Source organism: Equus caballus, chromosome 18 (genome assembly GCF_041296265.1).
Source record: "Equus caballus isolate H_3958 breed thoroughbred chromosome 18, TB-T2T, whole genome shotgun sequence".
Lineage (NCBI taxonomy): Eukaryota > Metazoa > Chordata > Mammalia > Perissodactyla > Equidae > Equus > Equus caballus.
In genome coordinates this window covers 12,064,004-12,091,092 of record NC_091701.1, presented here as the reverse complement: position 1 = coordinate 12,091,092, position 27,089 = coordinate 12,064,004, and the positions used below count along the sequence as shown (strand labels likewise).

General features: G+C 53.1%; 2 protein-coding genes across 10 annotated transcripts in view; one reads left to right on the top strand and one right to left on the bottom strand.

The window, feature by feature from the left end:
• Nucleotides 1-2,436: 2,436 nt before the first annotated feature.
• Nucleotides 2,437-14,641, top strand: TMEM37 (transmembrane protein 37). The gene is given in 2 exon segments (NM_001433638.1): nucleotides 2,437-2,506; nucleotides 7,651-14,641. Coding segments are annotated over 2 exon segments (594 nt in total). The 5' UTR covers nucleotides 2,437-2,485; the 3' UTR covers nucleotides 8,224-14,641.
• The window catches only part of SCTR (secretin receptor), an 89,244-nt gene continuing 72,698 nt past the window's right edge, over nucleotides 10,544-27,089 (bottom strand). For 4 of the 9 annotated variants that reach the window (XM_070240693.1, XM_070240694.1, XM_023622774.2 and 1 more), the window contains exons 8-13: nucleotides 24,002-24,062; nucleotides 22,687-22,756; nucleotides 18,555-18,646; nucleotides 16,943-17,069; nucleotides 12,103-12,144; nucleotides 10,544-11,021 (exon numbers count right to left, since the gene is read on the bottom strand). In XM_070240693.1, coding sequence (XP_070096794.1) covers nucleotides 10,851-11,021; nucleotides 12,103-12,144; nucleotides 16,943-17,069; nucleotides 18,555-18,646; nucleotides 22,687-22,756; nucleotides 24,002-24,062 — 563 coding nt within the window. In that variant the 3' untranslated portion in view covers nucleotides 10,544-10,850. Of the gene's footprint in view, nucleotides 11,022-11,730; nucleotides 12,145-16,942; nucleotides 17,070-18,273; nucleotides 18,385-18,554; nucleotides 18,647-22,686; nucleotides 22,757-24,001; nucleotides 24,063-27,089 lie in introns of those variants that run through there. The other 5 variants (XM_070240692.1, XM_070240689.1, XM_070240687.1 and 2 more) reach the window with 3 other exon arrangements.

The following is a 27,089-nucleotide window of genomic DNA, read 5'->3' as shown; positions in this document are numbered from 1 at the left end:
CTCTCTAAGCACAATGCCTGGTCAGATAAAAGTGGTTGGAGGGGTGGAGTGGGGGCCATTGCTCTTTCCCCACTCGGCCAGGCCTAGAAGTAGGGATGGGGGAGGGGCGGGGGTTGACTCTGTCACACTGTCTGGAGAAAAGGCAGAGAAAGTCAAGGAGTAGGGTGGGTTTTGTCCTGTCCCAGAGGTCGCCACTCATCCCCATGCTGTGTCTGGTTTGAACTCCTGGGGGTCCCACCCCCGCCTCTGTCCCAGCCATGGCCCCCACGGCGCTGGGACCCTGCCGCTCCAGTCATCTGGCGAGTCATTTGCCTCGCTCCGTATCTCACCAGGGGTTGGGGGTACCCTAGGGAGTGCTATGGCGCTGCCACACCCCACTCTGCCCCAAGCCCTGGGCAGTGAGGAGGTACCTGGGAGACTTGGGATCCTAGGATGCAGAGGGCCAGCCGCGGTGACCAGCTCAGAGACTTGATGCCTGGTCCTCAGCACAAACTCCACCCAGACTCCCTGTTATGTCCCGGGCCTCTTATGACCATAAAATGATCGGAACCGGACAAAGCATGCTTCCTCCTGATTACTCCTAAGTCATTTCTGCTTCTCTGGCTATCTTGCTGACAAGACATGTTGCTCTAAATTCCACTGATTCAAGTCTTTCAATTCTTACTGAGAAAGCATAACAGGCATCGTCTTCCCAAACACGCCTGACCACACATGAATCTCCAAAGGCATCAGGAGGCACACAGTGGGCAAGGATTTCCCAGCATCACGGTTCCGATTTGAATTCCAGGCACTCCTCTCCTGCTTACCGAAATGCTGCAGGCCCCAGGAACCCAGGTCCCTCCCACAGAGCATTCTAGGGCTCTGTACAGGGACCCCCAACACAGCCAGGTCTTCCTGCCCTGTGTGAGCCCCTCCTCCAGAGCCCAGGGCTGTGGAGGGAGGAGAACCTGGCTTCTGGGACCCTCGAGTGTGGAGAACGCAGGTGCAGGCCATGGAGGGAAGGCCCCGGCAGAGAGGGGCTGACCTGCCCGGGCCTGGCCAGCTGCCCTTTGTCTTGGCTCAGCGGTTCTCAAAGCAGGGCCCCAGACCAGCAGCAGCAACACCTGGTTGGAAATGCACGTGGTGGGGTCTCACCCTTGACCTACTCAGCCAGAAATGCTAAAGTGGGCCCAGCAATCTGTGTTTTAACAAGCTCTCCAGGTGATTCCGAGGCAGAATGGTGGCAAGAAATCAGACCCAGACTGGGAAGTCCAGTCCTGGCTCTCCGTTGGACTCCAGATGTGGGAGGCTGGGGGTAAGGCCCTCCCTAGCTGAGCCCAGGACTGGGATAAAGCACTTCACAAGGTCTCTCTGGCAGTGATGGAATCAGATGAACATCTAATAGATGCTGGGACAGCTGTGACTGTCCCCTTTCCTCACATGGCTCTCGGGGGAAAGAGGTAAGCGCAGTCGTTTTAAACGTCCTTGGGTGAAGTCAAGGGGAGCTGCCCACCTGCCTGAAGGAGCCAAAAACTTAGTGTAGTTCCGGAGAAAGGTCTCCCTTTACCTCAAGCAGGAACGCCCCCTCCCTACCCAGCACACACTTCCCTGTAACTGGGGAGGGACGGGGTCCTAGTTGGAATTTGCTGCCCTGGGAACCCCCGCTCCCACTCCCACCCCTTTTTGTGGTGGGGACTCTGCCTGCCTCCTCCAAGAACTCAGGCCTCATCAAAGTCGAGGAAGAACAGTGACTTTTGTTTTGTCCTATTTGCCTATTTGAGGGTCCCTGAGGAGCCCAGGAGGGAAGCAGGTTTGCACATCCCCCTGGGGTGGAGACACAAGCAGGATTGCCCCCGAAGATTCCACTCCGTTCACATTTACCGCGGGCCTCGCAAGACCCCGACCTTTCACAAATATTATCTCATTTAGTAACGGTGGCTCAGAGACATTAAACAAGCAGCCCAAGGTCACACAGAGGGTGGTGAGGCCGCCGAGCCCGGGCGCGTGCCTCCTCCCTCTGGACCCTACGCCGCCTGCAGACGCTGGGAGGACTAGGCAAGCTGGGGCTGGAACCTCCCCCGCGGGCCCGTCCCGCGCCGTCCCGGCCCTCGGGGAATCTGCGCCCCAGGCGAAGTCCTCTGAAGTTTGGGAGCGAGGGCGTGACCCCGGGCCCCGAAGCCAGACCGCTCAGCGCTCCCCTCGTGCCAGATCCTCCTCTCTCGGACCTTGGGGATCGCGCCCCCTCCGGACCGGCTCCTCCTCTCCCCTCCCCGGGGGCTCCTCCAGGCCGCCCCGGTTGACTCAGCGTAAACCGAGCCGCCGAGGGCGGCGGGGCCGGACGCGCCCCGCCGGCGTTAATTGCTCCGCCGTGAACGCCCCCCGCCCCCGTGCCCGCCCCCCGCCGCCCCGCTCCGCCCCCGGGGACAGGTCCGGGTCCCGGACGGGCGGCTGCAGCCGAGCGGCGGAGGCGGCGAGGCGGGAGCGCGCGGCCGGGCCCCAGCGCAGCATGACTGCCATCGCAGTGCAGGTACCCCAAGCGCCGGGGGGCGCGGAGCGGGCCGGGGTCTGCCCCCCGGGGGGCAGCAGGGGCGGTGCACCGAAAACCTGTGCCCGCCGCGGCCCGGGGTTAGGCGTTCCCCGCCGTGCCCGCCCCCTGTGGCAAGCCTCCGGGTTCAGAGGAGGGTGGGCGGGAAGCAACAGGGGGGCGCCCGCTCCCCAACGCTGCTCCAGCGGCGCCGTCTCCTTTCGGCCTCTGCTCGCGGCCCTGCAACCGCCCAAGGCTCCTAAACTTCTTGGGGACGATGTTGCTTCTTCTCTTTGGGGTCACCAGTGTCCATCGGCTAGGTTCCCCCAGAAGGGGCCCTCCTTTTTAAAAACGAGGCGCATCTAGGGTGGAGGATGGACTGAGTCCACTTGGAGAGTGAGGCTTGCCTTATGTAACATGAAGACGCATCTCTGGGGAAGCCAGAACTTTCTTGGGCGGGGGCTAGAAAGACCATCTCTTCTCCCCAAAACTGTGTTTGGGGGCTCGGGCGGGGGATGGACTCACTGGGGCGCGCGGACACCTCAGAGAAAAGACTCTCGTGAGGGCAGGGGCCCGCATCCCCGAAGATGGGTTTTCTCCCTAGAGTGGTGGAAGATGTTTGTGTTGGCCGAGGACCTACCGGTCCCTACCCGCTCCACGCGGTCGTGCTGCCCTGCAAGGGAGGTCGGGCGGAGGCGGGACCGCTACCCTGCGGGCGAGCTTCCCTTACGCGGAAGCATCGCAGGGCTCGCCTCCTCCAGTCTCCGACTGCGCTGGCCGAAGGGTCAGAGGCGCGTTGACTTCGCACGCGAGGGCTCACATCCCCACTACACTGAGTCCCATCGATACTGCTCCGCCCATTTTATAGATGAGGTAACTGAGGCTTGGAGGTGAGGTCACCTGTCCAGCATAGCGACATAGCGTGGCGACAGAATCGGCCCGCTTAGCGACAGAATCGAGATTCAAAATCAGGTCTTGTTGGCTCCAAATCCCACTCGCCCTTTCTGCCTTTCCCTAATGGGAGAAACCCAAACCCACGAGAGAAACCCGAACCCACAGGCCACCCCCAAACCCCTTTTAGCCGGGACACAGCTGCTTTGGGGCGGGGGAGGGAGGAACGGGATGCAGCTAGTTCCTCCTCTTTGTTCTGGGGCATAATCTTGAGTCACGACCAGGCAGCCTCCTGGGACAGGCCCTGGGAAGAAGGGACAGGCAGTGAGGTGGGTGGGACCAGGCGTGGTCTCACCCCTCCAGGAGCTGACCGTCCAGTTGGGGAGAGAGACTTGTAAACAAGGATTTAGAGGAGGTATGAGAAGCGGGGGGCTAAACTAAGAGGTGCAAAATCTGCGGGAGGGATTAACTGGGAGGGGGGCCCCTGCATGCTGCGCTCCGAGGGGAGGGGCAAGGGGACTTCAGCAAGGTGTGGGGGCCGAGTCTAGCGGAGGAGGGAGGCGGCGGTGGGAGGCGGCGGTGGGAGGCGGCGTGGGGGAGATTCGGTGAAGCCCTGTGAGGTGGGCGCTGTGCCTGCTTAACGATACACCCTCCCCTTTGGGAGCACTTAACCACGTGCCAAGGCCTCTGTTAAGCACTTGGAGTGATAACTCATTTCAGCCCCACAGGAGGTAGGCACTGTTCTCTCTGTTTGTAGTTGAGGAAATGGAAAGAGAGGGAGAGGATAAATAACTTGCCAGAGGTCAAGCACAGCTAAAAGCAGGCTGGCTGGCTGGCTCCTGTGTTTGCATGACCCATGTGCCCAGGTCACATTCAAGGTTACAGGCTGTCACATTCAGGGTTATAGATGAAAAAAGGGGGAACACTTGCGTTTTTTTAGCAAGGAAAGTCAAGACTCAGAGATGAAATTGACTTGCCCAAGGTTACACAGCTGGGGACCGGAAAATCAGAGGCAGACTAGACTGCCCCTCTCCTCTTGTCCATCGACCCTCCACTAACCATGGAGCTGCCTGGCAGCCCTCCAAGGAGATTTCAGGCCCCAGATCACTGAAAGCTAGCTGATGTTGATGCAGGCTGGTTAGGAAAGAAGACTCAAATATGCATTATTATTGTTACTAATATTATTAATAGCTCCCAGGAATTGGGAGCTGCTCATGTGCCAAGCACGTTTATATACGGATCTCATTTAATCCTTGGGAGTTTCCTTTGTGTCAGAGAGTTTAAATGAAGCCCTGGTTTGCGGTGGGAGAGGGAACAAAGAACCCACATCGGCTGTCTTCACTTTCTGCTCCTAGTGTGATGTCTCCGGGCCTGGAGATTAAAGTCCAGTTGTGCCCAGCAGCACGGGTGGGGCCGAGGGAGGGACAGGACGTGCCTGTTCTCCAGACAGCATGATGTCTAGGGTCAAAAGGGTTCTGGGGATTGTGCTCTTGTGACTTGCTCTCTGCACCTGGGGCTTTCCCATCCTAGGACCTCGTCCACCTCTAAGGGCTTTGTGACCTCGCCAGGTGCCTCCATGGCTACTGCTTTCCTGCAGGGGCCACCACCTCCATTTTGTAGATCAAAGAGCAAGGGCCAAAGAGGTTCAGGAACCACGCAAAGGCAGACACCTTGACTGGTTTGTAGACACAGCTTTCAAAGTTCCCTTGGTTTGTTCTTAGCTGTCAAGCCTTTTTTCCCCTAACAATCCAGTACAGTCTCATGGATTCCCAGTGTCTCCCCCAGGGAACAGGGACCTGTCGTGGTTGCAGTGAGGAAGGGCCCTGGAGCTGGTTTCCTTACCCCCCAGCTTCGGCACCTGGAGCCACTCTAGGAAGCACCGGGTCACAGTTGGAGAACCGCAGCCCAGACTCCTCGGGGGCTCTCTGCAGCGCCCCAGGCTGCCTTCCTCTCGGGCTCTGCGTTGGGGACCCTGACCCCTTGGGCATCCCTCTACTCTCTAATCCTTTTCCTCACCAGTAATATTGAGCCCTCAAGCCCTTGGAAGGCCCCGGTCAGTATTTATTGGCTGAATGCATCCCACCCCTGCACGCTATCCCATTGCTTAGGCAGCTGTAACAGGCTTTGTTTAGCTGAGTCATCTTGGGCAAGTCACCTGACTTCTGCATAACATAGATCCCCTCTTTACATCCCCTGCACCAAGCTTCCTGCTCTGCCAACCTCTCAGGCTTAGGAGTAAAATAGAACCCTGCTTAGCAGAAGTGCTGAAAGCTAACTGGGTCCTTATTTGTGTTCCCGGGGCTGAAATTAGCAGTGGCTCCTGCTCAGGTGGGCAGGTTAGCCGACAGCCTGATGTTTCTGCTGGGCCTCTGACCGCAGGAGTGTCCCGGGAGCGGGACTTTGCGTCCCTCACTGAGAGATGTGGCCAGACTTGCTCCTGGAAGCTTCCATTTGCATAGGGTACAAGGTGCACCCCATAGTCCCTGTTCGGTTGCCCAGCAGTGACCATCACGCATGAGCTGTCTGTTTTGCTTACCTCCCAAACTGGGATGTGACCTGGGCTGCTCCCATATGCACTGGTAAAGGGGGTGATTTATTTTTATTTTTTTCTTCTGCCTGAAGCCCCCCAGCGTATAGTTGTGTATTCTAGTTGTAGGTCCTTCTGGCTCTGCTATGTGGGATGCCGCCTCAGCGTGGCTTGATGAGCAGTGCTAGGTCCGTGCCCAGGATCCGAACTTGCAAAACCCTGGACCTCTGAAGCAGAGCTTCTGAACTTAATCACTTGGCCACGGGGCCCCATGGGTAATTTAAGGGTTATGATTGAGCAGGAGACTCGGTTTACAGGGAGCTTCAGATAGAAGTGACAGGGGCTGCAAACTTGACCATTTATTTATCCCTCGGCCCTTGAGCACCCACTGAATGCCCCCGTCAACACTCCCGGGTCCTGGGGACACAGCAGCCTCCAAACAGGAGGCCCTGCCCTCCAGGAGAACAGAGCCTCAGGTGAGAGAGACAAACGGACTGGGCGCCTGACAGAGAATGACAGGAGGGGACCCTGTTTGGGTTGGGTGGGGAGGAAAGACCTCTCTGAGGAGGTGACATTTCAGCTGAGACATGAAGAATGGAGAAAAGGAGGCAGCCTGGAAGGCGAAGGGGGCTGGAGAAGAGCCCTTTGGGTGGCAGGGCCACTAGATGTGAGAGAAGAAAGCTCTTGGCTTGTCCCAGGCATGGAAAGAGGGCTGCTGTGCCTGGGTGAGGTGGCCAGGGAGAGTGCCCCCGGGGTGGGGGTGGGGGTGGGGGTTGGGTTGGAGAGGAAGGGCAGGGCAGGGCATGTGGGCCACGGTGAGGAGTTTTACTCTTTGAAGTATTTCTTTTGCTTTCTGCATCATCAGCAGTTGGGAAGGGCACCTGGGTGGTGTCCCCAGGCTGTGAGATAAGGGACACCTCCCTGGACACCTGGCCCAGCTTGCTGGAAGAGAAGGGGGCGGCGCCCTCTTCCACTGCTGAGACCAGCTGTGGCGGGAGACCTCAGTGTCTTCCTTGAGACTAGAGGCTGCTAGAATAGTTTGGTTGGCAAGCTCTGGGTGAGGCAGAGGCTGAGCAAGCCTGGAGGGCAAGGTGCAAACACACTTCCAGTAGGCAATAACACGGAGTGCTGTACCAAATGTGAAAGTGGAGAACCCGGTGGGTGGGGACTGGGTTAAAGCTGGCCGGTTCGGGGGAAGGGAGAGAGAGGGCAACTCACCTTGTATTGATATGCTCATGTCGGTGCCTTTCACCACCCTTGTTGCCTTCCAGGCTTGTTCTTGTTTTGCTTACAACAAACTCTGGAGGTGGGCTGCAGGCTCAGGGTCACACCAGCCAGGCCAGACAGGTTTTCTGAATTCAGAAGAGACTAGGATTTGCCAGTCAATAGAGTTTGGAGTTTTTACTCATGATAAAGATCATTAAAGAAGGAAAGGTCAGGAAACTGGACGGTCAATGCTTATCGGTCTTATCGGTCTTGAGAGGAGGATGGGAACGGGTGGAATGGGGGAAGAGTTCCCCAAAGAAGCTGGGTCGGTGCTGGTGCTGAAAGGTAAGGAGGAGCTGGGGGAGAAGCCATGAGGAAGGGCCGGCATGCAAGGCTTCCCGGGAGACCAGCCCAGAACACGTGGCTGTGGGATGCTGGAAGGCATGGTCAGGGCCTTCCCTGATGAAATTGGAGGGGTGTGGTGGGTTTCCCTGTGACACGCGGCCTCTGTGGTGTCTTCCAGGCCCAGAGGCTGCTGGCCCAAAGGAGGCCCCGCCGGTCCTTCCTTGAATCCTGCATCCGGACCCTCATCATCGTGTGTGCCGCCCTGGCCGTGGTCCTCTCCTCCGTGTCCATCTGTGATGGCCACTGGCTCCTGGCTGAGGACCGGCTCTTCGGGCTGTGGCACTTCTGCACAACCTCCAACCAGACTAGGCCACGTTGCCTCAGAGACCTGAGTCAGGCCCACGTGCCCGGGCTGGCCGTGGGCATGGTCCTGGCCCGCAGTGTGGGCACGTTGGCTGTGGTAACCGCCATTTTTGGCCTAGAGTTCCTCATGGTGTCCCAGGTGTGTGAGGACCTCCGCTCACGGCGCAAGTGGGCCTTGGGCTCCTTCCTCCTTCTCGTCTCTTTCATCCTCTCCTCCGGGGGGCTCCTGAGTTTCATGATCCTCCTTCGGAACCAGGTCACACTGATCGGCTTCACCCTGATGTTCTGGTGCGAGTTCACTGCCTCCTTCCTCTTCTTCCTGAATGCCATCAGTGGCCTTCACATCAACAGCATCACTCATCCCTGGGGCCAGCCGAGGAAATTTTAGGCCCCCCTCCAAGGACACTGGGTTCTACAAGAAAGTGTGGTCACGATGGGACTTTTCCAATATGTGACCTCTGGTGGGGTAGGGGTGGGACAGTGACCTTGAAACTGCTGCCTCTTAGCCAATAACCTTTGGATGGTTGGCCAGAAATGGCCCAGAGGCCTTTGCAGCTGGTCTGCAGGGCCAGAAGCCAAGAGGTGCCTCAGTGCCACTAGCTGCACAGGCTTAGCCAAGTTATTAGGATGTTGATTTTAGAAGAAGAAGAAACACATTTTTAAACTCTCTTCTTGAATCCTTCTTCCCAGGACGGAAATAGGTTTGGAAGCAGCTCAGGTGACTGTGCCTGGGCTGGCTGCACAGCCAAGTGCCATTCACACCTGTTCCGTTGACGCTGCGCTGGGATGTGGGCTGGAGGGTCCCTGGGGCCTTCGGGATTGCTAAGAGTGGGTCACTCTTCCAGCTAAGAGTGTCCAGTCGGGGCCTGGGTCTTCCTCGCACCAGCTTCAAGGGCCTTTGTGCACATTTCCCTGCTCTAGCTTTGGTCATGCCAGAGAGGCAGAGTTCAGGATTCCCTCAGAGTTTCTTCTTGCACATAGTAGGATTTCAAACTATTCGACTTGATTTGACCTCTGCCCTTTGGGGGACCCCATAACCCCTGGATAACCCCAGCTTCCAGTAACTGCTGTCCCCTCTGGGGACTCTGCCTGTGGAAATCCTGCCTTAACTCTTCGAGAAGAGTTCTTGAGCAAGCCCTTCCAAGAGGACTTCTGATACACTGTCCTCCCTGAGGGGAGCGTGTGTGTCCATCTTTGGTAAGAGTCAGATGGCCTCAGGTACCATTTTTGATCCTGGGATACGTTTCAAAGAGCACGTATCTGAACCTGCTGGACTCCAGGGGGTAAAGGGGACCGGCCAGACCTTGGGTAATGATTAACAACCATCCTGGGGACGAGTGCAGGTGAAGGGGACCAGGAACCAGTGGAGATTTCCAACCTTGCTGGCAGATCTGCATTTTTGTGCATCAAATTGCCCCCTTTCCAGTCCCTTTTCTGCCCAGAAAGTGGGGGTTTTGCCCTCAGGCTGTTTCATCCTCCACTGGCCCCTTCCCCCTCCGCCCCTGATGAATTCTGGCTTTCCCAGCTCATTCTGGCTGCTCCTGATTGCATGGGGTTTTGGTCTCTGCCCTGCCCTTGTCACTGCAGGTCCCCCTCCTGGACTCGGCTGGGCACCTATACCTACCTCTTGTGAGTTTTAAGAAACTTTTATTCTAAGATGCATGCAGTCAGTCTGTGGAGATCACTCAAAAAAGTTGAGGTGGACCAATCTGTTCTTCGGAGAGCAGAGCTCATCAAACATACAGGCTGGGTTCTCAGCCCTGGAAGAGGGTCCCCGGCCTTTTCCCTCCAGGAGCAAGGGGTGCAAAGGGGTGACTGCCTTGTCTCTGCAGGGGGTTGGTGCAGAGGTGGGCAGCCAGGGCCCAGAGAGGGACAGCACTTGTCCAGGGTCACCCAGAGCCAGACTGGAGCTGGGCCCACCCACCGGCAGGATGCCCTTTCCTCTACGTGGGGGAGGAGTTGTCTCCACTTCTGTCCAGAGTGCTTTCCCCTGAGCACTAGTAGGCTTCGTTTTGTGAAAGGGCTCAAATATTTAGTCCCGTCATCTGGCAGGGAGGAACACTGATATTCAAGGGGACTGAGATCCAGAGCGTAAAGGATTAGACTAAAATCCCCAGTGGGGCGGGGAGACAGACCCCTGTCCTTCCGTGTCCCCTGTCCTTCCCTGCCTGGAGTGGGGAAAACAGACACAGCCTTGGAGCATGGGGGTTTGAAACCAAAGGGCCTGGACTGAACTTCTGCCACTTCCTTGCTGAGTAGCTTGAGCAAGTCACAGGAAGGACCTTGGTGAACCTGTTTCTTCTGTCAAATGGGATCCTGCCCCATGGCCTGCTGTCCCTGCACCTGGGGCTGTGGATAACTACCTGTGAAAGAGCTGTGAGAACAGAGGGCTGCCTCCTTCCCCATTAGGGTTACCAACAGGGAGCTGCAGGTCCTCACTGTGACTTGATCAGATTAATTCAGCTGTTGTCTTGAAGACTCTAGTGTGAGAGGTGCTGGACAGGTGAGTTGCCGTGAGGGGTGGGGAGATCCTAGGGCCAAGGGCCTCGATTTCTCATGTTTCCTGGGCTTCTAAGCTTGTCTCTGAAAACTGGAGGGGGGCGGTGATTAGGGAAGCCCCCTCCTCCAGGAGGGGTAGGGGAGCAAGCCAGAGCATCCTCCCTCGCATCATTTCTCAAGGGCAAGAAGACTGACAAATTCAGACCAAATCTCATCCCAGCTACCATTTATTTCCCTGCCCCCTTTTGGGACCCCTGAACTGCTCTTCCCAGAAGAACACGGTAGACCCAGATCCCAGGCCCTCTTCCTGCCCCAGGGAGGCCCAAGTTCCTTCAGTTCTGAGGAATCATCACTACCACCCCCCCACCCCCACCCCAGGCCTGGAGGAAGGGTGTTATTAGTCACAGGAGTAAGCATATGATGTCTGCTGGGAAGACAGACTGTCCTGCCACAGTGTCCAGCCCTCTCGGGACCCATCTTGGCCTCTGGGTCCATGGGTGGCCCTGCTCCAGCCTCTCAGATGACGCTCGCCCTCCAGGTGCTTCGATTTGGCTCCGGGGCGCTGGTCTTGGTGCCATGGGTGAGGCCACCGGTGCCGTTGCTGAAGGAGGAGTTGAGGGCCATGGGGCGCAGTGTGAATTCACGGAGGTGCCACTGCTGCCACTTCTTCTGAACCTCCAGCTGCACCTGCCCCCAGAGACAAGCCATCAGCCAGGGAGGGAAGAATGACCCTGTGCCCTAAGGCCCACTCCCTGGGGACCTCCACATGGGCCCTGCCACCAGCCCAGCAGTCATGCCTTCCCTCTCCTGCAGGCACCCAGACAGACGAATTCCAGCCCGATGTCCTGTAGGTATGGGGGACCCCTCTCCCCTGGGCACTCTGACCCGCGATCTCACTATATCTGTCCCAGAGAAGGGGCTTGTGGTTGTCTCACAAACTCCAGAACTCCGACGTCCAGATTGTCGTCTGGGACAACAGGACACATCCCCATGAAGCCACCCTAGCTCAGAACTTCACTGGGGGCCATTGAGTTGCTCTTTGGAATTTTCCTTCCTGATCCCCAGCTGTAGAAGCAAAACCTTTGAGCCTAGGCTTGATGCTTGATTTTTTGAAAACATCAGAGGTTATTCCCATTCAAGTGTGGTGAACCAGATAAATGGTCAACAGTCACAGCAAGGCTGGACTTGTGTGCAGTACCGTATCCCAGCAGTGTCGATTGCGCAGATTGCGTGTGCCAGGAGCCTTGCTCCTAACCCAGATGCTCGGCCAGGGCAGAGACCCCAAGGTAAGTGTGCAGCCCCCCAGGGAGTCAACACTCATTTGGAGGTCTCAGGATTGATTGACAGGTCATCTGAATCTCCCATTTTACAGATGGGAAGACTGAGGCCCAGAGAAGGGCGGTGACCAAGATCACACATCGAGCAAGCAGCCAGAGCATCCAGGAGCTGCTCCATTTCCTGAACTTGCCTAAGGATAAGAATCACCCAGAGTGCTTGTTAAAAAAAATTCTCAGGCTCCAATCCAGACCTACAGAATCCATTTTGGCTGAATTAGAAACTGGGGGGTAGGGCCCAGCAAATGTTTCAACACGGCCTCCGGGTGATTCCGTTGCTCCCATGAAGTGAGCTCAGACTCCCAGAGGACAAGCCCAGGCGTCCCCTCACACCACACCCCCCTCCCTATCACCCTTTCCAGGTAGCTCCTTCTGAACTGGAATCCAGTGGCCTGGGAGCTCCTCCAGAAATCCGGGCAACCCAGGACACTCACCTCCCCGTTGAGGAAGCAGTAGAGGACGGCCACCGCCAGGCCCTGTGGAGCGAGCAGGGCGTTAGTGCAGTGCTCCGGCCCCCAGTCCTTGAATCACCAGCCCCACGCTTGCTTCCCCTCAGGAACGTCCCCAGAGCCTTCCCACACCTCTCTCACTCCAGGAGCGACTGGGTCTGCCTCTTCTGGGCCCCTCAAGTGTCCCTGGCTGTGTTGGCATCATCCAGCACAGGCAGCTCCTCTGGGGCAAGGATGGAGTCCCTTTCGTCTGTTGTCCCCAGTGTCTAGCGTGGGCCTCCCTGGCACATGTGTGGTGTCAGGAACATTGAAGTAGGCGCTGCTCACGTGGTCCCACGGGGACGAGGCAATCACCTAAATTAGTAATGTGGGCCACTCAGGAGAAGCAGGGAGTGGCGGCACCTGAAGCACGCCCACCCCACCCCACTGGGAGGGGTTGGGACCCAGCTCATGTGAAATCCTGGATCCTGTGTGGGCTCATTTTTCAAGATAAGCTAGAAATCTGGAGATGGTTAAACATGGACAACTATTCAAATTGAAAAACAAATATGTAGTCAGAAGAAACCCTGTGCGCAGGTCCTGGCCAGCCAGCGGTGCAGTGTGACCTCCCAGCTTAATGGACCCATGAGCGCATCTCCTCAGTCAGGGGCCTCAGGGCTGCCTACACTTCATGTTCCCTGGTATGGTGGGGGTCTGCCTATCAGGACTCTCCCTCCCTGGTATCTGGAGCTTCTGTGTTCCTGATGGTGGCCCCCCCTCCTCCCGGGTCCCGGCATGGAGCTCTGCCAGGGTAGGAACTCCAGTCTGGTATGTGGCATCTGAGTGTAAGCGGCCTGCATGGAACCAGGAGCTGTGAACAGGGTCTGCAGTGTATGTGCCCTGCTCACCCACTCAGGGACCCACCTCGGGCAGCCTGCCCTTCCTCTCTGCCCTCAGGCTTTCCTGGAGCACCCTCCCCCTCAGAGGCCTGGGTGCCACAGCTCGGAGGTTGGGTGGCCCAACCCCTCCGTAGTCCCATCCAGGCCCGCCCTTAGCCACTTACTACATTGGAAAGAGTGAAGGATCAGCTTGTCTATGGTGCTTCAAACGTACGACTGCTCAGGGGTATTGGCATTTTAACAGGAGTTAGTGACAAAACTGGAAGGATTTGCTTTAGAATTTCCAGCATCAATGACTGCTGTCTAGAATGGGGGCAATGGGGGGGGGGGGGGGCGGAGCAGAATACTTAAGGCAGCGATTTCCAAATTTGCTGCACATTAGAATCACCTGGGAGCTTCTGCCCAGGTTGCACTTTGTACCCCAAATCTGAATGTCAGGGTGGGAGCATCAGCAGCTTTGAAAGATCCCCACATGTGGAAGACTTTGAAATGAAACAGAGCTGGATTTGGAGCACAGCTTGGCCTGCGTAATTGTGGGATTCTGAGTTCCAGATGCTTCACTTAATCCTTGCCAAAGCTCTGGGAGAGGTGGGAGGATCCCCCCCCCCACCTCCCCCGGTACAGGGGAGGGAACAGAGTCACAGGGGTTTGGGTGGGCCTGAAGCTGTGTGTGTTTGGCTGAGAGCTGGCGGTCAGGCTGCTGGCCGAGGCTGCTGCCCAGCTCCTTGGGCCCAGGGTCGCCTAGGCCTCTCCTGTCTGGGCCTCAAGGATCCAGGGACACATTTTCACTGTTCAGGTGAGGATAGGAGTGCTGTGGACCTATGCACTGCTTGGCAAGCCACGCTAAGGCAGGCGTCCCACATGTAAAGTAGAGGAAGATGGGCATAGATGTTAGCTCAGGGCCAGTCTTCCTCAGCAAAAAGAGGAGGATTGGCAGCAGATGTTAGCCCAGGGCTAATCTTCCTCAAAAAAGAAAAAAAATGAAGCCTTTGAAGAATTTTAATGACATGGAGAAATGTTCACATTGGGCATGATAGAGAATTAAACAAACCGTGCAGGATAGAAAACCACACACAACACAATCTCAATTATGTGTCCATCTGTGGACAACTATAGGTGTGTCTTCCTGGATGGAAAAGAGAATTAGAAGTAAACACACCAATGTTTTAACAGAGGTTATTTCTGGGTTATGAGATAATGGATGAATTTTTCTTTTTCTTTTAACTCTTCCTTATTTTCCAAATTTTCTACAATAAGCAAGTATTATTTCTACAAGCAGAGTTAATAAACTTTAGTTTTTAAAAATATATGACAGTGATAATAGTATTGTCATTCTCTGTATGTTCTTTAAGCCTTCTGTCAGAAATACATACTAAAATATTTACATTTGAAATAAAATGTCTTGGATTTGCTTAAAATGATGGGGGATGGGGTGGAGGAAGTGGATGGGGATAGAGATGAAACAGGACAGACCAGGAGTGGGCAGTGGCCACATGGGGGTTTGTTATGCTATTCTCTGCGTTTTTTGTATGTGGAAGAAATTTTCCACAATACAAAATTTTTAAAATATATATTATATATAAGTATATAGCATAAATATGTATAATATATAATAAAATGATACATATGTTTGTATGTGAACAAAGATTCTTTGGGAAAAAAAACCTGTCAAAGAGCCTTTTCCTTCATAATCATTTCTAGGGGAACATAACGAAAGTGCTTTTGGTTTTTGCTTGACAAGTCGTTTCTCCAGAGAAGCTAAATGGCCATCGCTTGGCTAGACCACAGCCTGGCACATAAGCCCCAACTCCAGGGGACAGGAAGTTGCCATCCACACAGTGAGGTGGCCACCCACTTCTGTGAGCTGCGTGGACCTGGAATCTGTCACCTGCTAAATGGGCCACTGTGAGCCGGGCCTCCCCACACGTTACAAGAGCAGTGGCATGAAACCTTGGCCCAGAGGAAAAGAACCAGGGCTTACACAAGAGGCTGGGTTCTCTGGGGGGAGTCTGGGCAGAAGAGAGGCTCAGCGGAGGCAGAGGAGACAGCCCTGGGGTGGGGTCTGAAGACACGGGTTAGGGCAAGACCTGACTCTGCTTAATGTGTTCCCGGTGACATGTTCTCCTAGAACCTGTGAGTGACAGGAGGACCCCCCCCAGCCACGCCCACCCTGAGCAGAACTCTGAGAATGAGAGAGGCTCTGAGCCCCCTCCTGGAGGCCGAGGTCTCACTAGTGAGGAGGACCCTGCAGGATGATCGAGGTTGTTGGGGACAGGCGGCTTCTTCAGGAAAACCCACTGGGAGAAATTTCTCTCAGGCTCCAAAGTCTATAATTGCTAGGCTTTTCCAGGAAACTAGTTTGTTTTCATCTATGGATACTGTAAATCTTGAAACAGATTGTGTTTCTATCTTTGCTTTGGCTACCGGGAAGCTCCAAACCAAATTTATGACTTGCCTCTTCCACTTTCATAGGACTTTTTTTTTCTTTTCTTTTCTTTTTTCCCCCGAGGAAGATTAGCCCTGAGCTAACTACTGCCAATCCTCCTCTTATTGCTGAGGAAGACTGGCCCTGAGCTAACATCTTTGCCCATCTTCCTCTACTTTATATGTGGGACGCCTACCACAGCATGGCATGCCAAGTGGTGCCATGTCCGCACCCGGGATCCCAACTGGCGAACCCCGGGCCGCTGAGAAGCCGAATGTGCGCACTGAATCACTGCGCCACCGGGCCAGCCCTTAATAGGACTTTTTTTTTTTTTTTAAAGATTTTATTTTTTCCTTTTTCTCCCCAAAGCCCCCCGGTACATAGTTGTGTATTCTTCGTTGTGGGTTCTTCCAGTTGTGGCATGTGGGACGCCGCCTCAGCGTGGTCTGATGAGCAGTGCCATGTCCGCGCCCAGGATTCGAACCAACGAAACACTGGGCTGCCTGCAGCGGAGCGCGCGAACTTAACCACTCGGCCACGGGGCCAGCCCCCCTTCACAGGACTTTTATCAAATTTGTTTCTGTTTATGAACAACTCAATTTAGGTTTTTTCTTTTTTCACTGATTCCTCATCTACTTTTTTTTGTCCCCCGTATGTTTTTCCTGAAAGGTACATCATATTATTTTTAGAAGGTGATAGCTGTGAGTAAATACACAAATAATGTTGTGAAGTTTGGGATTCATGTTAAGGGTCCTTCCATACAAACATGTTTACTACTTTTTATTAACCTTACAACATCTCGTTGCATTAGTAGGTAGGTGATCTCTCCCCTTGCTTTTCTTCTTTCTTTTTTTAAGTTGTTTTTTATTTTTGGTAAGTTGTGTATGCACATGGTTTCAAAGAGTCAAATGATTCTTGTCACAAAAAACAGCAGCCTCCTGACACCCCCGCCCCCATTTCCTGTTCCTCAGAAGCAACTATTTGGAACTTTCTTAACTGATTCTAAATAATATGCTGATATTGCTATTTCTGATCTTTCAGTTTGGGGCATTTTCTATGGACTTCCCAGTATGAAGATGAGGATATTATTCTTTCAAACACCCTCCCGCCCCACCCCCACCCTCCCACAATGCTCCTCTTCTGGCGCCACTTTTTGATGGCTCAGCGATGGCTCTCAGGCTTACGTGATTCTGACTCTTTATGTGCGGTGGAGAGTTGAGCAATAGCGTGTGCTCCGGTGCCTTTTCCCTTTCGTTTTCCCCAGAGTCAGTCCCTCTCTCCTTAGTTTATCCCCCACCCTCACTGGAGCAGTGGGGAACTTGGGTCTCACTCAGAGTCACACGGCACAGTGACGTCCCACCCTGCTCCTCTTGAGTCTCGGCCAAATGAGGCATCTGCCTCCCCAAAACGCACTGCTGGACTCTTCCGGGATGACCCAGCTTGCTGTGTCTACGACTTGCATTTTCCTCGAAGGGAAGAGAACTCTTCTTTTCCCCTTAAAGTCACGGTCCCTGAAGCTTACCTGGAATGAGCCGAGGGCCAGTTCAAAGAACAGCTGAATCTCCATGGCGTCCTCCGGGGAGAAGGCAAAGACGACATAGTGGATTCCAAAGAGCGGGATCAGCAGGAGTGTGGACTTGGCCAGCCGCCTGGGGACACAGTGACACTGCACTCTCCCGGGCCTCCCCTCCCCACGGGCACAGACTCCACGGACCCCACCTCGACCCTGACTGCAGGGGGCTTGGCCACAGTGTCTCCAGACTTTTTCGGTTTTATTTGTTTTTTCAGAAAATTTCCAACTCCCACTTGCCCATCACCCAGAGGCAACACTTATCAAGCCATGGCCAATCCCAAAACTTTCCCATCATGCCTCCCTCCCTGCAGTAAAGAGAATTTGAACCCGGATCCACCCAAATAATCTTACTCATGAATTACGTGGCATGTGTGACCACCACTCTGTCAAACGTATTATTAGCAAAGCCAGCATTCTTATTGGTTTGATAATAAATATCTAGAGGGAGAAGTTCTTTTATTTCCTTCCCAGATTAGGGCTACAAAATTTAGCACATAAAAATACAGGATGCCCAGTTCAATTTGAATTTCAGATGAACAATGGATACATTTTTTTTGGTGTAAGTACTAACAAACTCTTCGTTGTTTACCCAAAATTCAAATTGAACTGGGCCTCCTGTATTCTATCTGGCAACTTTATCCTGGATCCCAAGCTCCACCCTACCTTGGAGCCCATGCTGTAGAGATGTCCTGGGGAAGCTGTCACCAAGTAAGCCAGGCCACTGCCAGATTCTCGATACTCACAACGTGGCAGAGAAAGCCTCTGTCCGAGGCTGGTATGTCTTTAACATCTATTAATGGGCTGAATTGTGCCCCACCCCCCAAATCCACAAATTGAATCCCTAACCCCCAGGACCTCAGCATGTGACTGGATTTGCAGAGAGGGCCTACAAAGAGGTGAGGAAGCAAAAATGACGTCTTTAGGGTGGAGTCTTAGCTCAATCAACTGGTGTCCCTATAAGAAGAGGAGACCTCAAGGAGGCACCCACAGAGAAAAGGCCATGTGGGGACACAGTGAGAAGGCGACCACCCACGAACCAGGGAGAGAGGCCTCAGGAGAGACGAAACCTGCCGACACCTTGATCTTGGACCTCCAGCCTCCAGAGCTGTGAGAAATGAGTTTCTGTTGTTTAAGCAATTGGTCTGTGGTATTTTGTTAGGGCGGCCCTAGGAAACTAATACAGCATCTCTCTTTCACATCTTAAAGGTATTTTTGGATCACATATCTCCTTGAAAATCTGATGAAAGCTATAGTCCTTTTCCCTTGAAAAATACACATACCTATACAAATTTGTTTGAATCTGGGTCGCTGAAGCCCGTCTGCAGACTCTAGGCTCGCCCGAAGGTAGGGTCTCTGCTTCCTGGGATCCTGCTGCAGATTTCTTCTCTCTCCTCCCCAGCACAGTGTCAAAGGCTTCACAGTGAGACCCATTCACCCCTCTCCCCCAATTTGCATTGTAAACCCCTTGGGATAAAACTTAGCACGAGTTGGGTAAACAGCAGGTGCTCAGTGAATGCTTGCTGACTGACTGAAGGTGCCCAGGTCTTAGGTCTCCACTTACTTGTAATGGTTCACTTCATTTCCTCTTGTTTCTTGGGTTCTAAGTTTTCTCATCAGGATTCTTAGGATGTTTATAAAAAGGATGAAATTAATCTGTAAAACACAAGGCAGAGGTGGGGCTAAAGGTGATTTGCTTTCCCAGCCACCTGTCCTGGCCCTGGCCCTGGCCCTGAGGGAGAAGGCAGTGCAGACCACACCCAGGATGGCACATCACTGCTCCCCACTACAGACCCCCCAACAGGCCTGGTGAAAACAAACTGCCCAGAGGCAATGGTGGACACAGCACCCACTCCCAGCCCCGGGCTGCAGGAGCTCTACGGTTTGCTCATTTGCAGCAGATTATCAACACTTGGGATGCACTGGAATCCCCTAGGGCTGTTGTCCAAATGCGGGGCTGCAGGGGGCCTGAGAGTCTGCATTTCTAACAAGCTTCAGGGAATGCCAAAGCTGCTCCTTGGTCTACATTCTGAGTAGCCACACCTTACAGCAGAGCTTCTCCAAGTTTAGGGTGCATATCGCCCAGCTCCCTTCCACCACCCCAGAAATTACAGGTCAGAAAATCTGGGGTGGGGCCTCAGAATTTGCATTTTTAACAAGCTCCCGGGTGATGCTGAAGCTGCTGGTCTGGGGATCACATTTTGAGAACCACTGCTTCAGAGCCTTATAGAGTCACTTTGCAGCCCAATCACCAGCTCCAGGAAGCCATCCTTGATTACCTCCCTTTCCTGATTCATTGTAGTTAGGGCTGATGTGACTGTGTAATAGTACTTGAAATACTTGAAAGAAGCCAAATGTATGCATCTGTCAAACTTGTGTGTATGTCCATTTATCTGCCAATTCGATCATAGCTTTCTAAAGGACAGGAATGAGTCTCTATTTTTTTTTGGTGTTCCCTCTCCCAACTCCAGTCCTCAGTGCTGGGACATTATGAAGTTGCCCACATGGTGGCATCTCTCCTCCCCTCTCACCCACCAGCCCCGGCACCATTGACAGAAGCAGGGCTCACTGGAATTGCCCAGCAGCCTGGGGCCTGGGGACACTTGCCAAAAGACAGGATTAGTGGCCTGTCTAGGAATCCTAGCCCAGTGCTGCTCCTTTTTTCTTTTTCTTTGAGGAAGACTAGCCCTGAGCTAACATCTGCTGCCAATCCTCCTCTTTTTGCTGAGGAAGACTGGCCCTGAGCTAACATCAGTGCCCATCTTCCTCTAGTTTATATGTGGGACGCCTACTACAGCATGGCGTGCCAAGCGGTGCCATGTCTGCACCCAGGATCCCAATCAGCGGAACCCGGGCCACCGAAGCGGAACATGCGCACTTAACCACTGCACCACCGGGCCAGCTCCCCAGCGCTCCTTCTTTAGGACACTGCTTCTCAGCTCATTATCCGTTCTGCTTGCTCTGAGCTGGCTGTGCATGGTGTAAAATAATAAACGCTATTTTATTTTATTTTATTTTTTGTCTTAAAAGTTGTATTTTAGGGGCTGGCCCAGTGGCACAGGGGTTAAGTGCACATGTTCCACTTCGGCGGCCCGGGTTCCGCCGATTGGGATCCCGGGTGCAGACATGGCACCGCTTGGCAAGCCATGCTGTGGTAGGCATCCCACATATAAAGTAGAGGAAGATGGGCATGGATGTTAGCTCAGGGCTAGTTTTCCTCAGCAAAAAGAGGAGGATTGGCAGCAGATGTTAGCTCAGGGCTAATCTTCCTCAAAAAAAAAAAAGAAAAAGAGTTGTATTTAATTTAGCAGGAAGCACTCAAAGGCAAAAAGAAAAATCTTTAAGATACCAAGAATGAGTCTTAAATATTGGAACTCTCAGCCCTGTGTCAGGCTGGTGGGGAGAGGTCTCGCATCAGGAGTGCCCACCGAATGTCCCTCAATCACTGGATAGACCCCAGCCCGTGAAACCAGCCTGGACGCTGGGGCTGGGCGTCCCTCAGCCGGGGCTCTCCCAGGCTGAGTGGTCAGAGTCCCAGAACAACAGCGAGAGATCTGGCCGAGCTGAACGAGGAACCGTCCTCCTGTGGGAGTATGTGCAGCCATAGCGAATCGGTCGGTCAAATGATTTCCAGTGACATGGGAAAGCTCACATCTATTGCTAAGTGAAAACAAACTAGGATACAAAACTATATTAAGCATTTTGAAAAAGAAAAGCACGTGAGGGGCTGGCCCCCTGGCCAAATGGTTAAGTCTGCGCGCTGCGCTTCGGCGGCCCAGGGTTTCACCGATTTGGATCCTGGGCGCGGACATGTCACCACTCGCTCATCAGACCATGCTGAGGCGGCGTTCCACGTGCCACAACCAGAGGGACCTACAGCTAGAATATACAACTATGTACTGGGGGGCTTTGTGGAGAAGAAGAAGAAGAAGAAAGAAGATAGATTGGCAACAGATGTTAGCTCAGGTGCCAATCTTAAAAAAAAAATCATGTGAGCTCAAAAACAGGAAGGAAAAACACATGTTCACAATGTGTATCCAGGTGTGAAAGCTATGGATGATTTTATTCCCTTTTACTTTATTTTATTTTATTTTTTAACTTTTTTTTAAAGATTGGCACCTGAGCTAACGTCTGTTGCCAATCTTCTTTTTTCTTCTTCTTCTCCCCAAAGCTCCCCACTACATAGTTGTATATTCTAGTCGTAGGTCCCTCTGGTTGTGCTACTTGGGACGCCACCTCAGCATGGCCCTGACAAGCGGTGCCATGTCCCTGCCCAGGATCCCAACCGGCAAAACGCTGGGCCACCAGTGCAGAGAGCGCGAACTTAATCACTCGGCCTGGGCCGGCCCTGATTTTATTCCCTTTTAAAAAATTCATTTTGTATTTTCCAATTATTTTTTACATGAATTCTATTATTTTGGGGAAACAAAAAGGACATGGGATGGCCTCCCAACCAGCCCCAAGAAGTCACCCAGTCAGACAGCGGAAGAGGGGGCTGCTGCCCTGTCCCACGGCCTGTCTCTGCTCCAGCGAGCCCTGGAAGGGCACTTTCAGCCACCGGGTCTTGCAGTCCTGGGTCCCTCTGAGCCCTGTGCACAGCTGAGGGCTGATTCTGCCCATGAGATGACCCCAGTGTGTCCCCGATGTGTCTTCCTTCCTCTGTCCCCCCTCTTTTTTTTTTTTTTTTTTTTGGTGAGGAAGAGTGCCCCTGAGCTAACACCTGTTGCCAATCTTCCTCTTTTTTTTTTTTTCTCCCCAAAGCTCCAGTACATAGTTGCATATCGTAGTTGTAGGTCATTCCAGTTCCTTTATGTGGGACGCTGCCTCAGCAGGGCTTGATGAGCCATATGTAGGTCCGCACCCAGGATTCAAACAGGTGAACCCCAGGCTGCTGAAGTGGGGCAGATGAACTTAACCACTCGGCCACAGGCTGGCCCCTGTCCCCCTCATTCTTATCCACACCTACAGTCTCAGCCGCGGGGCTCCCAAGCCTGAGTGCAGAGCAGAAGCACGGGGGAATTTTTCTCTAAGAGGCGTGCCCAGGCCCCTCCCCGGAACTGTGAAAGCCTGAATCTCTGGCTACGGGTATTGTTAGAAAGCCCTCAGCTATTCTAAAGGGCAGCCAGGGCTGAGATCCTCTGAGCAGCCTGTCTAGGAGAGTCACTCCCGCATGTCTTCCCTAGGGTCCGGGGACCAGCCCTCCAGGCCTGCCCCCCTCGCATCACCACAAAGGCCCAAGATCACAGCCTCGCTCAACTTTCCCCAGCTGCACCACCCCACCGCCCCCACGACCTCCTCCTGTGATCCCAGCTCAATGATCCTTCGCAGTTTAACAAGAGGAAGCCTAGAAAAATGATCAAAACCCAAAGATCTGAACCAATGAAGGCAGAATTTCAGGCCAACACAGAGCCAGCCAGGTCAGGGCCAGGGGCGGGGCTCACCACATTTCAGCTGCCACTCATGGACAAGAGGGAGTTATGTAAGCTCTTGCCTCAGGCCTGCTCCTAGCCCACTCCCATCCTTTGTCCTTCAGGGGGTGGAGCTTCAGGCCCCTCATGCCTGCGCCGCCAACCTCAGGAAGCTCTGTGGTTTATCCCTGCCCACACCTGGAGGGAGGAACGCTTGCCCTGTCTCCTGGGCCTCTGTCCCTACAGGCCAGTCACTGTTTCGGTCTCTCCCACTGGAGCCCAGCTCACCAGGATGGAGAGGATCACAGGCCCTCGAATGACCCACCAGATGGACGCATTGGCGTTGATGTCCCAGCACCTATGGAAGGACAGCCAGACATCGTTAGCAGTGGGCAGCTGGGCTGACCACGAGTTGCCCTTCATATGAAGGACACACTCTTGTGGTCCTGAACCTTGTGCTGTGTGCTCAGCACCATTGGAACGGACCCCTTCCTGCTGCCCAGGGGCACTGCTGGGGCTGAGGGAGCAGCCCCTGTCTCCACGTGTGCCCAGGGAGTGTCTTGGGGAACAGCCACGTGTGGAACCTGAGAGCCAGAAGACCCCAGATCCCAGAGCTAACCCAGCAGCAAACTCAACAGCCGACAGCAGCCAGGCAGGCGACATCAGTGAGTGATGTGGCTGGGTGACTGACATGGGACCTCAGGACCCTGAGGATGCCAGGCGTGGGGGGTACTTGGCAAACCAGAGAGCCTGTGCCTGGTCTAAGGCAGCTGCAACTCTGCTCCAGCTGATTTTTGCCACAAAGGAAAATGGGAAATGTTGGTAGAACTTTCCATATTTTCTAGAGAAGCTGAAAATCCAGATTTTAAGAAAAACAGTGAATTCACCCGATTAAAAAATTATTTTGAAACAATGATTTTGTGTTGAACTTGGACTGCAAGACACTTGTAAGCCTCACCCGACCTAGTCCACTTCCCGGGCTGGGCGTGTCATCACGCGGATGAGAAGCTGCCTCCTGCTCAGCCTGCCGTGCTGCCTCCCTAGGCCCTGGCTTCTTTCAAGCTGTCTCTCCCTGTGCCTGCTCCCAGGAGGGCCCCCTGGGCTTACCTCCGTCCGTCCTCAGCGCATCTTTAGAGAACATGACTAGACCTCTCTGTCCCATCAGGAGATGTTGAGAGCGTGGCTACTGCTCCCCTGCGCCCAGCTGTGCGGGCCCCTTAGACACCCAGGGGTGGGGACAGTGGAGGAGGGAGATCTCAGGAGGAAGGAGAAGCTGGCTTGGCCCTTGGAGCTTCCTCACTGAGCAGCACCTGCCTGGAGCCTGGCAGGCTCGTCTGGCACCTGACCTACCCACAGAACTGACAGGGCAGGTGGGGGGCGGGGGGAGGGAGGCCCCGGAGGGCGCAGGCCTCAGCCCTTCTGCAAACTCACACCTGGGGCGAGCTAGGCATTCAGCAGCCTGGCGCTCCAGAGAACTTGCCTGGGGCCCCCCGTCTGAGAAACAGGCCTCTCCTAGATAGCACCAAAGAAATGTCCATCCTGTTTGAGGAAGTGGATAATATAAAATATACTATACGCATTACCTCTCCTTCAAACAGCTTACCCAACATCTTCCAGAAAGTGCCTGGTGACAGCCCACGAAGCAACAAAAACGGCTGGGGAACCTGAGGATTAAAAACAAAGGGAGGGGCAGAGGAGAGAGGACTCAACTTTCCTCCTCCATATGAGGAACAGGACAGTTAGCCCAGCCCAGGGAGTGAGCCGGTACCATGGAAACACCCTTGTGAATCTCGTGTAAATGTGTAGCCTCGTGTCTCAAGGGTGCCAGGGATGTCCTGGGAACTGAGGCAGGATCAGTCGGATCCTGAAGGCCCCTAGGGGTTAGGGGTCTCCCCGGAGCCTTGGCCAGACTCCAGAGGACCTTTGCAGAGAAGAGAGGGGACGAAGTGATGGTCTACACTTGTGCCATCCAGGACAGTAGCCACTGGCCACCTGTGGCTATTGAGTACTTGGTATGTGGCTGGTCCCAATGGAGATGTGCTGTAAGTGCAAAAGAGATACCAGATTTTGAAGATTTAGTATGAATAAAAGAAGGTAAAATATGTTATTAAACAATTCTATATTAATTATATGTTGAGACAATATTTTGATTATATTGGACTTAAGAAAAAATTGTATTGAAATTAATTTCACCTGTTTCTTTTTTCTGGGTTTACTGTGGCTGCTAGAACATTTGAAGTTACATAGGTGGCTCAGATCCTATTTCTAATAGACATGCTTGTCTGTAGGCTGAGTCATGAGAGCCGCGCCCCCAGGCTGCTGGCTTTTCAGATCTGGAGCAGCCAGCTCTCTCCTCTTGCTCCAGCCCTCCACCCCACACCCCAGGCTGCAAATTAAAGGATTCTTCTCGGAGGAACCAAACAGCGCCAGACAAAGGGCCCACAGATAGGGACGCTGGGGACTCCCCCACACAGAGGCCACTTCCAGCCCGTCTCCCTTGAGAGGCACGCCCCACCCCCACACACAGGGCCTCCCGTCGGCTCTGAAGTGACTCATTCTTAAATATGAGCAGTCAAGGTCCACATCTGAGGAAAGCTGATTACATAAAAAACAAAGACCAAAACAATCTGAGAAAAGGAACTCAGAGGAAACAGACCATCCAGGCTGCAGCGGGAACTTGAACAAAACAACTCTAAGGAGTATTATGAGAGAGATAAGAGAAGAGATTATATCTGCCAGACACAAACAGGATGCTGGAAATAGGAGCATTCAGACAACAAGGAAGAGGGCTGAGAAATTGAATATACGATAATCAGATAAAAAAATTCCATAGATGGGCTGGAAGATAAAGACCAGGAAGAGAGAAAGGCCAGACAGCAGAACACAAAGAGTGGAATGAAAAATAGCAGGAAAATAATGAGAAAATTAGAGGTCAATTCCAGGACATGCACCATCTGATTAAAAGTTTCAGAAAGAGAAGATAAAAGCCAGAAGGAAAGAAATGATCAGATAGATAATGTAAGAACACGTCCGGGAAATGAAGGATGTGAGTTTCCAGATGAAAGGGCCACCAGATGCCGGTAAAAAGGATGAAAACAGACTTGCATGGGGGCACATCCCTGTGACGTTTCAAAACACAGGCACAGAGAGATCCTGCAGCTTATATAGAGAGACGAGTAAAAAGGCGGGGGAAACAGAATGACATGGCACATCCCATAACACCAGATACCAAAACAGAAGGCCTTCAAAGTTCTGGGGGAAAATTATTTTTTTCAACCTAATTTCCATGCCCAGCCAAACTACAAGTTAGGTGTGAAAGTTGAACAAAGATATTTTCAGACATGCAATGCAAAAAAAGGTACCTTCTGTGCACTCTTTGTTAAACAGATACTGGAGGGTGTGCCCTAGCACAACTAGAGAGTAAACCAAAGAAAGAGAGACAAGAAATAAAGCAACAGCTTTATGTGGAGGAAAACGAAGGAAATTCTCAGTATGAGGGTTACGGGAGTTGAGCAAGTCTGGAGAACAACCAGCCCACATAGAGGAGTGCAGAAGATTCCAGAAAGAACATTAGTGGCTATATTAGGTTGAATACTATCCCCCCAAAATTTATATCAACCCAGAACCTTAGAATGTGACCTTATTGGAAATAGGATCTTTGCAGATATAATTAGTTAAGATGAGGTCATACTTGTGAGGATGCCTGTCATATTGGGACCGTAATCCAATATGATGGACATCCTTTTTTTTTTTTGTGCAGAGGAAAATTTGCTCTGAGCTAACATCCATTGCCAGTCTTCCTCTTTTTGTATGTGAGCTGCTGCTACAGCATGGCCACTGATAGACGAGTGGTGCAGATCTGTGACCAGGAACCAAACACAGGTCACTGAAGAGTGCCAAACTTAACCACTAGGCCACCTGGGCTGGCCCAGACTGGCATCCTTATAAGAAAGCCATGAGAGACACAGAGAGAGAGAAAGAGAGGAGACACAGAGGGAAGAAAGTCGTGCAAAGAGGGAGGCAGAAATTGGAGTGATGCAGCTACAAGCCAAAGACACCAAGGGTTGCCAGGAACCACCAGGAGCTAAAAGAGAGGCACGGAACAGGTTGTTTCTCAGAGCCCCCAGAAGGAACCAACGCTGCCAAAATCTTGATTTTCAACTCCTGGCCTCCAGAACCGCAAGAGAATAAATTTCTGTCGCGTTAAGCCCCCAAGTTTGTGGCAATTTCTTATGGCGGCCCTGGGACACTAATACAGCGGGAAAAAACCGAACAACTAGGAACTAACAGATGATTTGGAAAATAGCATTCGGAGATTTTCCAGTTCTGTTGGAGAATTTGGGAGAACTAATGACAGCAATATAAACAAATAAGAAAAGGAGCCGGCTTGGTGGCAGAGCAGTTAAGTTCGCACGTTCCGCTCGGATGGCCTGGGGTTCGCCGGTTCGGATCCCGGGTGCACACATGGCAGTGCTTGGCAGGCCATGCTGTGGTAGGCGTCCCACATATAAACCAGAGGAAGATGGGCACGGATGTTAGCTCACAGCCAGTCTTCCTCAGTGAAAAGAGGAGGATTGGCAGCAGATGTTAGCTCAGGACTAATCTTCCTCAAAAAAAAATTTAAAAAAATAAAAAGAAAAAACCCCAGCAAATAAGTAAAAATGACTCCATGAAAAATAAAAAGTAAAATA